Genomic DNA, 15,598 nt, shown 5'->3' on the forward strand with positions numbered 1-15,598 from the left:
TTTACCCCAACATCTGACCCCCACGAAGTCCCACCCGCAGCCTAGGCATAGGATCACAGACCAGTTCTTTGTCCGGGCGCAGGCTGACACCGCGCGGACAAAAGAGCGGTGGGGGGTTTTAAGATACACACGTAGTGTGCTCCGTATCATCAGCTGTTTGGGGGGCAGCGAGGGGGATTTCGGAAGTTGGGACTACCCCATGGGGCTTTTCCCCGCGTTCGTAGTCTCATTCTCCACGTTGGGGCTGGTTAGGAGGCAATGGTGTGTGTCGAACAACGGCAGCCCGGTGACTGGGAGAATGCAGTTTTTTCGTTTTTTTTTTTTTTTTGCAGGAAGTGTAGGGTTTCTCCAAGGAAGAGGTGACCGGGGGAGAGATTGATTAAGTTGGGGCGACTCCCGCCCTTCTTTCGCCGCATTTTCGATCTCGTCCGGACTTCTCATCATCTCCTCTCCCCCCTTTTCAAGATTCCCTTTTTCCTTCATCGACATACTCCCAAGACCTTTTCCACTCAGTCGACTTACGAAAACAATGGACATGGAGAAGAGGGAGCGGTCCTTGGACCAGATCGAGGACAGCAATGGGGAGAAATCCAGTGTTGAGAATGGCCCTCTCGCTATGCCTGCCAGCTTGGCGGCTCTGAGCAAGGAAGATTATGACAAGATTGGAAAGAAGGCGACGTTGAAGATGGACCTGGTCATCATGCCCATCATGGTAAGTTTGTGCCCTCAAAAGCATGTGTCTTGTGTTGAATGTTGTGCTAACATGAGACAGGTCATCATGTATGTCCGTAAGTACATATCACTACGACCTAAATTAGCCTTGTCGGTCTAACAATGCCTCTAGTCAACTACCTCGACCGACAAAACATCGCCAGTGCCAAACTCGCAAACATCACTACAGAGCTGAACCTCAGTGAAGTCCAGTACCAAACCACCGTCAGCATTCTCTTCGTCGGTTACAGTATGTCCCCTTGGCGGGTTCCCTTACTCCGGCATGTCTACTTTACTTACACCGGTTTTCTATAGTCTTGATGCAAGTACCTTCCAACATGATTGTCGGCAAGATTAAGTGGCCCGGTATCTACATCTGCGGAGGCATGGCTGGCTGGGGTGTCATTTCCTCTCTGATGGCCGTCGTACACAACTACGAAGGCCTTTTGATGGCGCGCTTCTTCCTCGGTTTCGTCGAGGCCATCTTCTTCCCCGGAGCGCTCTACTTTCTGTCTCTGTTCTACAACCGTAAGCAGTTTGCGTTGAGAACTGCTATTCTCTACTCCGGCTCGCAGCTGGGCAATGCTTTTGGCGGCCTCTTTGCCATTGGTATCCTGACCCTTGATGGAGCCCATGGTCTTTCTGGTTGGCGATGGGTGAGTCTTTCTTTACCCTCTAAACTCCTTTTCTTAAATGTGGCGTGGTAAAAAAAACGGGGTGGCTAACTTCACAATAGCTCTTCCTCGTCGAGGGAGTAATCACCGTCGGTCTTGCCATCCCCTTCGCGATGATCCTCCCCAACTCCAACAAGAAGATTCCTACCTTGACTCAGCTGGAGTGCGAATGGGTCCAGTACAACTACACGCTCGACCAGGGCCAGGAGGACAACTCGAGCGAGGTGACTGCGTTGAAGGGTTTCCTCATGGCCGTCACGGACCCCAAGACTTGGATGCTCATGGGAATCCTGTACTCTGTAAGCATCTCCGTCTTCCATTTTACAAGAAGCCTCACTAACTCTCAACAGACCTACATCGTCGGCGCCGTCGCAAACTTCTTCCCTTCTGTCGTCGGCGGCTTGGGCTTCTCCCGCACCATGACCTACGCCCTCACCGCGCCTCCCTTCCTCCTCTGCGTCATCACCATGCTTCTCAACGGCTTCCATTCCGACCGTAAGCAGGAGCGTTACCTGCACATCGTCATCCCCCTCTGCATCACCCTCGTCGCAAACATCATTGCCGTGTCCACGATCAACATCGCCGCGCGTTACGTCGCCATGATGCTCCTCCCCGGATCCTTCTACGCCGCCGCCGTCGTCATCTTGTCCTGGATCACCGGCAGTCTGTCGCAGCCCAGCGTCAAACGTGCCAGCGCCATCGCTCTCATCAACGCCATGTGCAACACGCCCAACATCTGGGGTAGCTACTTGTACTACGGCGCGCCGAGATACATTACTGCGTTTATTGTGAACATTGCGGCTACCGGCCTCGCGATTGGGTTTGCTACCGTCACGAGGATTTGGCTGCGGAGGCAGAATGCCAAGTTGGACAGGGGTGAGGACTGCGGCAAGCATGGTCCGACCGAGGCACAGGTTGCTGGTGGGTTCAGGTACCTTATCTAAGGGGATTTGGTGTTGCTAGTTATGATGTCTTTTTTGAATACCTATGTGTTTTAAGTATACGCATTAGGGGAGATAATCGAATTTACATTAATGGAAGAAGAACCCAGAAAAGTTCTAAGATTCAATTTTGTGAAAGTCCCGGTTCGTTTGCTAAGCTCCTGGCCAAGGAAAAATGACCAAGAATAGTAGAAACTGAGTTGAATTTAAGCTGAAATTACATGAGCGAAGTACCTTACCACACATAATTATGAAGAGACTAAAAGAAGAGTAATGAAGGTCGCAAATAGGAAAAAATGCGAGGAAAAATATAATCTTCATGTTCATTAACGCTCTATTTGCCAGGCACAATACATTACATGTCTCAGCCAACCAATTACAACTTCACCCTACCAGTTACCTCCTTTTCTGCCCTCTCACTGTTTACCAATTCAGGCACAATATCCTTCACACTCGCAGCCCCCGCCAGTGCCATATTAGTCTCCAACTCATGCCTCAAAATTTGCAGCAATCTTCTGATTCCAGCCTCTCCGTACCCTGCCGTCATGGAGTACAAAAACGGTCTTCCGATACCAACAGCGCTCGCACCCAGCGCCAGTGCCTTGAGAATATCCGTACCGCGCCTGATACCTCCATCCACAAAGACCTGGAACTTCTTCTTCGCCTCGGGCGCAAGAAGATGCGGCGCGTACCTCCTGATCTCCAATAGCGTCAGCATTGGCGCCTGTGCGGTATCCTGACTCCGTCCGCCATGGTTTGATAGGACAATGCCATCAACGCCGTGCTCATACGCGATGAGAGCATCCTCGACAGACTGTATTCCCTTGATGACAATCGGCAGTGGCGTCGTTTCCCGGATCCATTCCAAATCGGTCCACGTCAGCCCGGCGTTGAGCAACCCCGAAGCCGTCGTTTTGGCTACACCGCTCGGTTCGGAAAACGGCTCGTCTCCCACAGTCAACCTCTCATCCCTTTCCCTCTTTCCGATCACGGGTGAATCCACCGTCACGAAAATAGCCTTTGCCCCGAGACTCTCTGCCTTGCGGATCGTGGCCTGTGCCTTTTCGCGGTTTCGGTCCACGTATAGCTGGAAGAAAAGTGGTTGCTGGTCGCTGACCCTCGCGCCGAAGATGGCATCTATCGAGGCGCTAGGTTTCGTGGGCATGCAGTAGATGATCCCTTCCTTTCCTGCCGCCTTTGAAATGAGTGTCTCGGCTTCCGGGTGAGCGTACTTTGCCTGTCCTGTCGGCGAAATGTAGAACGGCAGGGATGAAGGGAGGCCTAGAATGGAAGTCTTGGTGTCGATGGCGTCGACGTTACGAAGCACCCGCGGACGGAGTGCCAGCCGCCGGAAGATGCGCCGCGAGTCCTGCAAGCTCAGCTCGTCCTCCGCGCCAGAGTAGTAGTACGCCCATCCCATTTCCGACAGATACTTTTCCGCCACCTTCTCAAAGTCGTCGGCGTTAATGATGGCACCCAAATGTGGGAAGGCAGGCTTCGGCTTCTCTGGTTCGGGTGCTGATGACTGCTGCGGAAGTGTTGAAGGGTCTACGGGTCCCAGGCAACAGTCTGGTGAGAGGGTCTCTGCGATGAGATCTGGATTGTGAATGGAGTCATATTCTTCTGTTGCGTCGCGGCCGGCGCAATTGAAGATGAGCTTTGCGCCGCCTGGGTGCTCCTCAAGAAACTCTGGAGTAGTTTGTCAATGAGATGAGTGGGTGATGTAGACGGCCGAGGTGCTGACCTGTGACATTCCATACTTGGCCGTGGATGACAACCCAGCATGAGTCTTTGGTGTTGTTCTTTGCTACTTCCGTGCCGCTAACAACCATCGTGACCTTGATAGCCTGAGCTGAGCCGCTTATCAGTATCTGGTGCGTACAAATGAGTTCGACAGTTGCTCTTGAGATGAGGCTCACGATGAATATCTGATAGATTTGTCGGTAAGGGCAACCCGAGAGCCAGTTCCCTTTGTGCAAGTCGATGGGTCTTTCACCCCACGAATGACGACCCACGGGGTTCCAAGGAATCAAGCTCCACCAAACTTCATGACCCTTCAAGTTTGGGGAATGGTCCGTGGGGGTCACAAATCTAAGACCAAGTCGGTCCTATTCCATCGAAGAGCGGACTGAAGTCCGGGCCGGGGGTAGCTCCCTTTGGAAACTGAGCTGATAGTCACATGACGCATTGCTATCCCTCTACAAAGGGCTAGTGAAACCCCCCACTGAGGTGTGCTGGTCATGGAGTCTCTATCCTTGGCTTGTTCTCCTCACGACTCCCCGCGACTGAATCCCCACGAAAAGTGGTGCGGCTCCGCTGCTGGGGTTCGTTTGACTGGAAATGGGTGTGTCGATGTTAGACCTCATGCGGAGAAACTGTTGGAGGTGTGCCTAGGTGCTCGGGAGTTGTCCGGGGCCCCGGGATGGGTCCCTGCTGGAAGCTGACTCGTTCATGCGGGGTGAGCATCGGGAAGAAATCCCGGGTTGTTGACCTCACAAGAGAGACCGCGTCCTGACGATTGCCGACATTGAGTCAGCGAAGTGCGCTGCAGCTGTCCAGCTGTACCGTTAACATCTTGGGATCCAAAAAGAGCGTGTACACCTCAAAATTTGAGAGGTTGTGGCCCATTTCATGCAAAAAAAAGGGTTGATGGTGTCAAAACTGTCAAATTTGAACACCAACAGTTCGTGCAATCATAAGAAGTTTTAATTATGTAACCTCCAATCAATCCTCCCTGCCATGTGTCCAATAAAAGTCTCTGAGTGGCATTGGAGCCAAAACCCCTGATCCGACATGGCCCACAAACCTGAATCCTTCGCGTTCCTGGATAACAAGAAGTGAGGTAGTTGTCATCATCATGTGGAGACTGGCGGACCGAGCTTGGGAGGTTGGGGTCGCTGAGTTGACCCCCACACTAGAGAAGACGACCCGCCAATTTGAAGACTAAGAATGCTTATTCATTGTCTAAGGCAATATCAAAATATCCTGCCCCCCCTTAACGTCGCACACCCACTTCTCGCACACCCCCACATTTCGCACACCCATAAATCGCTCATGTAGAATTTTACCCTCTTCAACATTCTTTAATATCTTCACCACTTTTACAGCGATTATTATAATTCTTTGAATAGTTACTCTTATACGCTTAATGGGCCAGTATACGGAAACAGAAGTCAATCAAGCTCTCAATGCAGTTGCAAGTGGGCAGAGTGTCCGAAAGGCAGCTCATGATGCTGGAATTCCACCATCAACCCTCCAGTCTCGATTAAAGGGTTCACAGGCAAGAAATGTAGCTTTCTCTAGCTTCCAGAAGCTATCTCCAGCACAGGAAAGTCACTTAGCTGAATGGGTGCGTATCCAGGCGGCGTTAGGGCTGCCGCCAACACATCAACAACTCAAGGAATTTGCCCAGCGAATCCTAGACATCAGAGGCACTACCCAGCCACTTGGGAGAAACTGGATTCAGTTCTTTATTAAGAGAAATCCATCAATCAAGGTTCATAGAGCTAGAGCCATCGATTCTAAGCGTGTCAATGGGGCCTCAACTAATGTAATCAGGCAATGGTTTCAACAACTCGCCCTTCCAGAGATCAAGGCGATCAAACCACATCATCGCTATAACATGGATGAAACTGGTATCCTAGAAGGCAGAGGATCAAATGGCTTAGTACTGGGATCATCAGAAAGCTCATCAATGCGAAAAAAACAGCCTGGGTCTCGGGCTTGGACAACTATGCTTGAGTGTGTCTCTGCAACTGGTCAGGCGCTTCCTCCACTTGTTATTTATCGAGGGAAATCGGTTCAACAACAATGGTTTCCTCTTGATATCCATAAACGTGATATTTACAGTGGTTGGAAGTTCACAGCAACTGAGAATGGCTGGACTTCAGACTCTACAGCTGTGGAATGGCTTGAGAACATCTTTATCCCTCTGACTAAGCCTGATCATCCCTCTGAGCAGAGACTATTGATCCTAGACGGTCATGGCAGTCATGAAACAACAGAATTTATGTATCTCTGTTATAAACACAAGATATATCTCCTTTTCCTACCGCCACATACATCCCACGTTCTCCAACCTCTAGACCAAGCAGTCTTTGGGCCTCTCAAGGCGACCTATCGAAAAGAGCTTGGATACCTCATTCAACACAACGATTCTACAGTTGTAGGCAAACGGAACTTTCTTACCTGCTATGGAAAAGCACGCCAGATGGCATTTTCAAGCAAGAATATCAGAAGCGGCTGGAAAGCAACAGGACTATGGCCCATTTCGATAGCTCGACCGCTCATGAGCCCTCTACTGCTTGAGAATGCTTCCAAGCCCTCAATGTTACGACCCGTTAGATACACCTAACAGGACCCACTCGGTTGGGCGGTTATGACAGGACTTTGTATGCAGGGCCACGGGAACAAAAGGTAACCTCTCGGAACGGAAGAACTATAGAACGGAACAAGTCACGTGATGAATCATTCTAGGTCAGAATGATCCAAGAAGAGTTGGGGGCCAACGGATCATGTTCGATCAATATGATCTCCAACGACTACAGACAATACGTGTAGATAGACTCCTATATAGACCAGGACTTGAGTACCTGCTCAAGCCCTCTAGATAGTTCTTCAGCAATCAACTTGTGATTCATCCTCGAATGACTTTCAGCTTACCTCTCAGTATTGTGAATACTAAGAACCTCGTTACCATAGTGTAAGACTGATCACCTTACCCTAACCCTACGATCTACCAGAACGACCTCTACGAACCAGTGTTAGTCTCTTACTGCACCTTCTGTTAGCAGAACCCTACTGTCAGATAGCTGGCCGTAACACTCAAAGCCAGGCTATTCTACGCCTATGAGGGCCTCTGATGGTGGAAAAGACGAAAACTGGGCATCTGCTACATCCATAGTAGCCTGGTCAACGCCCAAGAAGACAGTTGATCTATATGATCAACTTAGCTTATTCAGCAAGTTGGATAAAGATCAGCAAACGCAGCGACTGTTGTTTCGGAAGGTTCAAAAGGGATTTGATGAAAAGGACTATCAATTGGCTACAGCAGAGAAGAAGATTGCAATGTTGGAAGCAGAAGTTGAGGCTGGAATGGTACGGAAGCGGCGTAAGGTCCAAATGAGCCCAAATTCGAAGTTTGCCAACATTGAGGCAATTCACAAAGCCCAAATTGAGGCTGGCGAAATTGAGGATAGCTCAGATGAATCTAGCGAGCCTGAATTACCTATTAAAACTGGCGATAGTATCACAGTTGCAGGAGACGAATCAGACTTATAGTTATGAAGTTGATGAATACCTCATGATGACCCAATTTATGGGTGTGCGAAATGTGGGGGTGTGCGAGAAGTGGGTGTGCGACGTTATAGCGTAACTAGCTGCATTTTTCAACATCACTACCTCAGTCTTTCGTGTTGAAATTGACCCCACGATGAGCTAGAGTTTTAGTTCAGCAGGGTCATCCATTTGGGCTACTCGAGTGATCAGAGACACCCAGGTCACGCCAACCTATTCTAGTAGTCTTGCCAAATACTTAGGAATTGCAGTAGCTGAGGCTGAGGCCGAAGAAGGAGACGATAGGGATTTTTCAAATATGAAGAAACACAATGGAGATAATCTATCACTTACCGCGAAGGAAGTCTCCCTCTAGAACTTGTGGTAATCCTCCAGAAGTCGACGCGAAGTAGAAACATTAGGCTAGAAACTTCATCAGTTAAGTTAGGTACTGTCAATGATTGAATTGAACAGTAAATATTTCGAGGCGTCTTCAATTTACTACATCTTTGCTTGAATAGACATGCTCGAACATTGAGCCAACGATTGTCAACACAGACGTAACAGAGTACACTCAATTTACAGTCACCTCCTCCCAATACCCTTAGAGATGACTCCGTGCATTGTTTGAAACTCAAGTAGACAGATTTATGAGCGACAACTGTGCTAAGGCTTTCGGACAGTTGGCGATAACACCCGAGTGTTAAGGCGGAAACATCTTAGTCAGCAGCTCCCATGATTTGGCATTGATGACATTCTATGTATTCAAAAATAGAATAACCACGTTGAGAATGGATAGATAATAGGAAGCCTTTGATAGACGAGGTGTTGAAAACCTCTGAGAATAAAAGTCGGAAAGATGATATCAAAAACTCCTCACGTCGTCGAGATGCAGTTCAACCCAAGTGGTCATAAAGGCTTTCTACTCAATTCAAGGTAATCGTGGCAAAACCGATGACATCTTGCCAAAAGCTCAATGGCATTATCATAGAGCCACTGGCACTGATAAGATGTGAAAATGTGACTATTGCTTGATTTCAGCTATTGAATAAAATTCATTCCTCCCTTTAAAATTTCAGACAGAGCAAGTTCAAGATTCGCCTGGGCCAGCTGACATTCTCTGGCCGAGGTTCACTGAATTCGGTCTTGCCTTCTGGGGTGAATGAGTCCCGGTCCCCTCCAACAGGAGAGTCAAGCCATTCCTTCGGTATTTGGGTTATAAAGTCATACCAATAATCCCCAAAGTGACGATAACCTTCATTAGTCGGATGAACGCCGTCTCGAAGCAAGCTTGTAGGGAAAGTGGTGAAATTCACAGTGAGAACATGCTTTCCTGCTGCCGCTCGCGATGCGACGATGCCGGGTATGAAACGCTGGAACGGGATGATATTCTTCTGCTGAGCCTCATCGAGAGTGTTGATAATCATAGCAACAAGAACAGTAGCGTCTGGGCACGCTTCCACTATCTGGTCAATGAGCTGCCCTAGACGTTCCGCTGCACATTTTGGATCGTTGCCCTCTGTCGCAATGTCCAAGTTAGGGTTCATGTCATTGGTACCTGCATGTACCAGAACGACATTGGGCCGCTGATTCAGTGATGCTTCGATATTATCCGAAATGAACTGAATGGTTCTGCCATTCCAAGCAGCCTGATATTGGACCATATTTGTTAGTCTAAGCCATGTGTTCTAGAGTAGCAGATCCTTACAAAATTGTTGTCAGGAATAGTCCCGCGGACCGATTCTGTCCCGGCAAAAGCGACGCAGTCCCCTTCATAGCATGTTAGCATGAATCCATCTATCGCTCATTAATGATGTACTTGATAGGTTTTGCCGAAGCTTAAGCCTGTAACCGTTACCATCGCCTCCGTCGAGGTCGCTTAAGAAACCAACGGTGATCGAATCGCCAACTCCAAGAATGCGGAGAGTTGTTCCAGGCTTGACAGGTTGACCAGGCTTGGTGGCCTCGTATTTGAGCGGCCCTCTTGATATCATATTGGGTGGAAATTGGGATGTTTTGAAGACTTTCGCGGCGAAGTTGGAATGATAGGCTTGGCTTAATGCTACCAGATACCCGCCTCTTTAGTCCCTGGCGTTTGATTCCAACAAGATATATGAATTTTGGATTCTTGCAAACGGCATTCTTGATGATGGCTGCCCTGGACCTCACGTAGCTAGCTGCGGTCCGTTACACGTCTGTCTGAAACGACGGATGGAGCCTATTCAACACCGGAGTCACGCGTTGTCAGTTGTGCACGGGCTGCACCATTGACAAAAGTCAATCAAGGCAAAGGGCAACTCTAAGAGATTACTAATCGCCAGCCCACGATTTCATTGAACGGTACATAATGGCTGCTCTTTTGAAGAAGGCATTACAAATGTAGAATGGTTGAGCTCCGAATTAAGCTATTTTCTCTCACTCAGTAGTAGTCAAATGTTCCACATACGAAGAGCAAATTTGTTGTGTTACGTTGTTCTACAATTTCATCTCCCGTTAGTAGCACAAATAGTACAGGATGCCATAGTAGCCTACGAGTCAGTCAACCAGAGATGAAAGTTAGGGAGGGAGAACGTATTTCAGGCTTGGTTGACCCCGCATTTGAATGCAACCGGAGCACCTTTGTCGGCTCATCGGATTAGCAAGCCCCATACGCATCGGCAGTGACGCGAAAAGGATTCCCCTTATCAGCGTCTGCGGGGTGATCGACCGACTATGAACCTCTTAGTAGCGTATGAGACCCACCGATATCATGGGGTTTGGTTTCCTTTGCTTAAGACTGCCTTTTTGGGTTAGTGACGCACGGGATTAGTATGATGATTCCTGGCTGCGCAGGGTCTTTAGAGACGTAGAAAGATTGTGGGCGACAACAGCGAAGCTTCTTATCAAACACGTTATCAAAAATGAGATAGCATGATACATGAACATGACTGAAGGATATATCAAAAGCAACTCAAATAATCTCTCTTTTCGGATCTTCTCATTCCATAACCTCGATTTTCAGCACCTTCTAGGCTACCCAGTGCTGAAACCATCATGGGCGGACAAGCAGAAGGCCAGGATGGCCACCTCCAAAAGCGATTTTCTAAAATAACCATGCTTGGTATGGCCTTCGCCATTCTAAAGTAAGTTTGAACACATAAAAAGTGCATATCGCGTAAAACTCACAATCCAAGCACATGGATTTCTCTAGCTGGATCCATCGGCTTGGTAATGCCATCCGGAGGCTCCGTATCCTTTGTTTATGGCTTCATCTTCTGCGTGCTCTGCAATATCTGCTTGAGCGCCAGTGTTGGAGAGCTTGCCTCTATATATCCAACAGCCGGCGGACAGTATCACTATGCTTATGCTCTATCGATGCAGAAATGGAAGAAGCCTATGGTGGGCCTTCCTCCTTAGCTATCATAATGGACACTAATAGGTGACAGAGCTTTTTTGTTGGATGGATCAACATTGCTGGCTGGCTCACACTCAACACTACGGCTGCGTACTTTGGAGGTATGATCTGATGTTAATAATTTTGAGGATGTCGACAACTTACGTCTTGACAGCTCGATTTCTTGCAGCAGCAGCTGTGGCAGGTTCCGGTGGCACTTATGAAATAACGAAGTGGAGTACTTATCTCATGTTCGTTGCAGTGTCAATTATTGGGGTGTTCTTGAACATCTTCGGCTACCCCATCCTGAATCGCTGGAACGAAGGGGCTTGTGAGTTCAGTTGTTATTCAGGGGGAAGCGCAGCTAACTTTCTCCAAGTATACTGGTCTTTGCTTAGTGTCATCGTTATTAGTATCGTGCTACTGTCAACCTCTCCAAAGACGGATGCCTCGTTCGTCTTTACCAACTTCTCCAACACAACCGGCTGGAGCGATGGAACTGCATGGATGCTTGGTCTACTCCAGTCTGCGCTCAGCTTCATAGGGTTCGTACTGACACCTATGAAGTAAATCACCAATGACTGATATAGTTGCAGATATGATGCGGTGGCTCACATGACAGAGGAGATGCCGCGTCCAACTAAAGACGCGCCCCAAGCCATGGTTGGTGCCGTGCTCGTTGGAGGTATTACGTGAGTAGACATCCACGCCGCGGACAGCATGTGGCTCTTCTAACCTTCTATCAAGTGGCATTGTGTTCATACTGGTGATGCTATTCTGTGCGGTCGACATTGATGTGCTCCTTGCATCTCCGACACAGAGTCCACTGACTGAAATAATTCTGCAAGCCACTAAGAGCAGGGCTGCTGCCATAATTCTCAGTGTCGCTGTAGCACTCTGCTTTGTCAATGGGGCCAATGGTTGCGTCACGTCTGGCAGTCGTCTGGTATGGGCAATGGCTCGCGACAATGGCACGCCTTTCTCAAGATAGTAAGCAACCGAAACCCTTACTGTGCTAATTGCCCAGTAGCTGACATAGCCATCTGCAGTCTGTCGCACCTTCACCCAAAGCTTAACGTTCCAGTACGCGCAATTGTTGTACAAGCTGTTTTCAACCTACTATTTGGTCTTCTTTATCTCGGTATTTAGCTCGGCTTCCCGCAAGCTTCATACGTTCGTCGTGGGCTGACATGAAAACACAGGTCCGGAAGTGGCATTCAATGCGTATATTGCTAGTTGCACACTGTTTTTGAATCTGTCATACGCACTGCCCGTCATGATTTTGCTTGTCAGGGGCAGGCGTCTGTTGTCAGCCAACCCCCCAGAGTTTTCCTTAGGGCAAGGAATCCTAGGTTATGTAACAAACTGGGTTGCTGTTCTCTTCGTGCTTGTCACCTCTGTTGTGAGTCGCTATGGTCACCTAACCAATCAAGTTATTTCACCGACTAGAATACTTACACATCGCTCCTAGTTCTTCTGCTTCCCGCCTGCTATACCAATCGACATATCTACCATGAGTGAGCACAACCTCAGTGATCCATTCGAACAGTTATCTAACTTTTTACAGACTATGTCACAGCTGTGATTGGTATCTTCATTGTTTATGCCACGGTATTGTGGACTGTAAAGCGCAAGACCTATAATGGTCCTAAATTTGACCTTATCCTTGGAGAGGAGCTTCCTGTCAACAACCCAAATAATCAGGGTGCAATAGTCGCAAAAGGTAGTGATTTTGACGGTCAAGATAAGGAATGAGCCGCGATTGTAGAATAGAGCTATTCACCCTTAATAATATGTGAAGCGAATTTTGCCTTAGCCAATAGTAATTTGCAAATGAGTTAGCTGAACAGACACGAAGAAAAGCAGGGTCTTGACAAGCATTGTGATTCAAAAAAACATCATTCGAATAAGTAGAAAACCTCTGTGTGTCATATAATTAAGGCGAAATAATGAATTGACATATATTCAGCAGCGATAGATAGTCCCCTGAACGGTGAAGTTAGACTAGAAGGTATGGTTGTGCACTATTCAGAGTCATAGGCTGCAAGAAGCCAGCCCACTTGTCATTTCGTATAACGACTGTCGCTTCTGCTAAGTTGGACAGTAACATAGACAGATATCAAGTGGATCATGTTGTCTCAACCAGATGAATTTTATTAAGATTACAGCTTTGCCCCTTTGACGTAACCATAATGCCAATCGGTCCTTGCCAAATCTTGTCTAATTTGGTAATTCTGTTCTGCAATATCTACAAGTCGCATATCCACGTCAATGATTCTCATTCCCTCCTCGGCATCAGAAAAGCTACCAGGCACTGTTCCCACAATAGGCATTGTAACTTGACTGCATCCGAAGAAGCCCTCATTTGGAGGGCCGGTCGCATTGCAGAAGATAATGGCCGCAGTGTTTTCAAATGCTCTAGTGGTGAGCGTGGACTGCACGAACAGCTTCTCGCAGCTTTCGTTGTATTTTAATCCTTCTTTGCTCATGTCTGACAATGTCCAGAAAGAGGGAATGATGATGAGTTTTGCTCCTGCCAATACAAGCTGACGGAAGGCTTCGGGAAAGGCCAAATCCCAACAGACCAATATGCCGACCGGCCCCAATGGAGTGTTGAAGACCTGATGAGCACTGGTGGCAGGCGCCTCGTTGTGCATCTTATCTTGGTGAGCGTGGTCAACGCTTGAGGTTAGGTGTTGGCGCTCGGGGATCCAGAGGTTGGTTTTGGTGTAGGCACCAAGAAGTTGGCCGCCATGGTCAATGAAGTAGGAGGTGTTGAGAAGAGTGCGTTGTGTCTTTGCTGCTTTTTCGTTGGCAAAATGACTCTTTGGTGGCTCGGAAACTATAGTGCCAGCGCAAATGTTGATGTGCAGCTCCGCAGCCAACTGCTGATACTGTTCTAAGAACTGGCTGGCATCCTCTGCGCTTAAAGCAAAAGAAGGTTCATCGGGCACCCAGCCCGTCAGATGGTATTCCGGTAAAACGGCCAGAGATGCTCCCTGGGCTGCTGCCTGCCGGATTTGGTTGGAAGCATGGTTGAAGTTATATTCAATATCGATACTCTAAGCAAGCATAAGAAGCCAGGCATTAATTCCGATTCTTGGGTGCGAAGCACTTTGAACTGGGGGTTATGTGGCGCACCTTGGGTGCAGTCTGTATCAGTGCGACCTTGAATTCTTTGACGTCTGATGCGAGTGGCATATCGTAGGATTTGCTTTCCAACTGCTGACAATAATAGTGAAGAATTGTCATTGTAGAAACCCGAATACCGACTTGATGTCGCCAGCCGACCTTATCATAACCACTGGGATGGCAACATAGTCCGACCCCTAGCTTTGCCTATCTATTCCTTTTCCGGTAATGGTATCCTTTTCCTATGAAAGCCCATTATGGTTTAGGCCTATGCAATAACCCCCAGGACCCCGCAAATGATACTGATAAGTCCCCCTGATCATGGCCCACCAGTGCTGACCCATGAGTCATTCCGATGACATCGCGAATGATTGCTGCTGAGACAACATTGCTCCTGCATGCCGAACAAACAACGTCTAATGAGCCTGGTTGCTTAGAGCCTTCTGTAAGGTATTCTTATTATGCAACCTGTACGCAAAGTAGTCACCAGATCCCGAAATGGATGTGCTGTTTGCAAATCCAAAAGAGTACTGAGCTTTCCCTACTTTATCCTGTGACTCCGCTGATAGCTAAGCCTCACAGCTCAAATGCGACGAAGCAAAGCCTTACTGCTCACGTTGCCAAAGGCTGGGAATTTCCTGCCCAGGCTACCGAAAGCCATTACGATGGAACGCATCGTCTACATCACCGCGCGAAAATCCCACATCTTCATGGACACCCCAATCGGGAAGCGTCCGGGAAAGATCAGGGAATTCTTTTCATGAGCTGCAAATGCTTGAGGAGACCCCTAAAGACCTCACCGAATTGGACTTTTTCAATGTATTCATGAATTCTAATACGCCTGAAAGCATTGATACCCACGACATGAGTACTTTGGAGCCGTTCTTCCCGTTGCCAGACATGGGGATGGAGAAAGAACACCCTTCTCCAACCACGAGCTCGGACGCCACCTTTTGCCTTCAACAGCTGGAGTCGAGAAATACGGAATCTAGCTTAAGTCGAAGAATACTGAAGGAAAGAACGGTTGGAGGCTGTAACGTGATTGATCCACATACGCCCTTGGGTGAACTTGCGACACGTCGATATGAAACGCCACTCTCACCTTCACTGAAAGACAACTCATCAACATTGGTTGAGTACTACTTCAAGGAAGTATGTGGTATGATGTCTTGTTACGATAGTAACTTGAATCCGTACAGAACAACAATTTCCAAACTTTGGGTCGACTCTCCTTCACTCTATTATATCATCCAAAGCATGGCAGCAGCATGCTTATCTGAGGTCTCGCCCAGCCTTTCTGCATCTAGCGGACGCCTCGGAGACCAGGCTGTGAAGTCCTTACGGGATGAGAACAAAATCAATCCAACGGATACTTCGTCTCTCTTAGCCTTGGTAATGCTCGGCTTCAGCCTCTGTTGGCACGACCCTCGTAAACTCGGCCAAGCTGAGTTCCGGATGCTTGCCGAAACACTTCTATCTATCGACAATCTTGG

General features: G+C 48.3%; 7 protein-coding genes across 7 annotated transcripts; 4 read left to right on the plus strand and 3 right to left on the minus strand.

Moving 5' to 3' along the window:
- Nucleotides 1-529: 529 nt before the first annotated feature.
- On the plus strand, nt 530-2,329 carry CTRU02_206922 (TNA1 is necessary for nicotinic acid import into the cell; the record flags this gene model as incomplete). The annotated part of the gene is made up of 5 exons (XM_070204799.1): nt 530-743; nt 836-961; nt 1,027-1,367; nt 1,448-1,684; nt 1,736-2,329. 5 exons carry the CDS (start codon nt 530-532, stop codon nt 2,327-2,329), a joined length of 1,512 nt encoding a protein of 503 aa, XP_070061332.1.
- A 373-nt stretch (nt 2,330-2,702) lies between these two features.
- CTRU02_206923 (glycolate oxidase) lies at nt 2,703-4,158 on the minus strand (the record flags this gene model as incomplete). The annotated part of the gene is made up of 2 exons (XM_036729460.1): nt 2,703-4,015; nt 4,071-4,158. The coding sequence occupies 2 exons, from the start codon at nt 4,156-4,158 to the stop codon at nt 2,703-2,705; spliced, it is 1,401 nt and encodes a 466-aa protein (XP_036578967.1).
- Nucleotides 4,159-5,474: 1,316 nt separating this feature from the next.
- On the plus strand, nt 5,475-6,680 carry CTRU02_206924 (transposase; the record flags this gene model as incomplete). The annotated part of the gene is made up of 1 exon (XM_036729459.1): nt 5,475-6,680. One exon carries the CDS (start codon nt 5,475-5,477, stop codon nt 6,678-6,680), a length of 1,206 nt encoding a protein of 401 aa, XP_036578966.1.
- A 494-nt stretch (nt 6,681-7,174) lies between these two features.
- On the plus strand, nt 7,175-7,606 carry CTRU02_206925 (transposase; the record flags this gene model as incomplete). Its single annotated transcript, XM_070204800.1, has 1 exon — nt 7,175-7,606. The coding sequence occupies one exon, from the start codon at nt 7,175-7,177 to the stop codon at nt 7,604-7,606; it is 432 nt and encodes a 143-aa protein (XP_070061333.1).
- Nucleotides 7,607-8,667: 1,061 nt separating this feature from the next.
- CTRU02_206926 (bkrf1 encodes ebna-1 protein) lies at nt 8,668-9,594 on the minus strand (the record flags this gene model as incomplete). The annotated part of the gene is made up of 3 exons (XM_036729458.1): nt 8,668-9,249; nt 9,309-9,370; nt 9,420-9,594. The coding sequence occupies 3 exons, from the start codon at nt 9,592-9,594 to the stop codon at nt 8,668-8,670; spliced, it is 819 nt and encodes a 272-aa protein (XP_036578965.1).
- Nucleotides 9,595-10,633: 1,039 nt separating this feature from the next.
- On the plus strand, nt 10,634-12,728 carry CTRU02_206927 (choline transport protein (amino acid permease); the record flags this gene model as incomplete). Its single annotated transcript, XM_036729457.1, has 11 exons — nt 10,634-10,722; nt 10,774-10,978; nt 11,026-11,095; nt 11,149-11,304; nt 11,353-11,518; nt 11,570-11,665; nt 11,721-11,963; nt 12,023-12,114; nt 12,176-12,375; nt 12,445-12,490; nt 12,541-12,728. The coding sequence occupies 11 exons, from the start codon at nt 10,634-10,636 to the stop codon at nt 12,726-12,728; spliced, it is 1,551 nt and encodes a 516-aa protein (XP_036578964.1).
- A 407-nt stretch (nt 12,729-13,135) lies between these two features.
- Nucleotides 13,136-14,225, minus strand: CTRU02_206928 (carbon-nitrogen hydrolase; the record flags this gene model as incomplete). The annotated part of the gene is made up of 2 exons (XM_036729456.1): nt 13,136-14,035; nt 14,115-14,225. 2 exons carry the CDS (start codon nt 14,223-14,225, stop codon nt 13,136-13,138), a joined length of 1,011 nt encoding a protein of 336 aa, XP_036578963.1.
- Nucleotides 14,226-15,598: the final 1,373 nt, after the last annotated feature.

This window comes from Colletotrichum truncatum (genome assembly GCF_014235925.2).
Source record: "Colletotrichum truncatum strain CMES1059 chromosome Unknown Contig_0004, whole genome shotgun sequence".
Classification (NCBI taxonomy): Eukaryota; Fungi; Ascomycota; class Sordariomycetes; order Glomerellales; family Glomerellaceae; genus Colletotrichum; species Colletotrichum truncatum.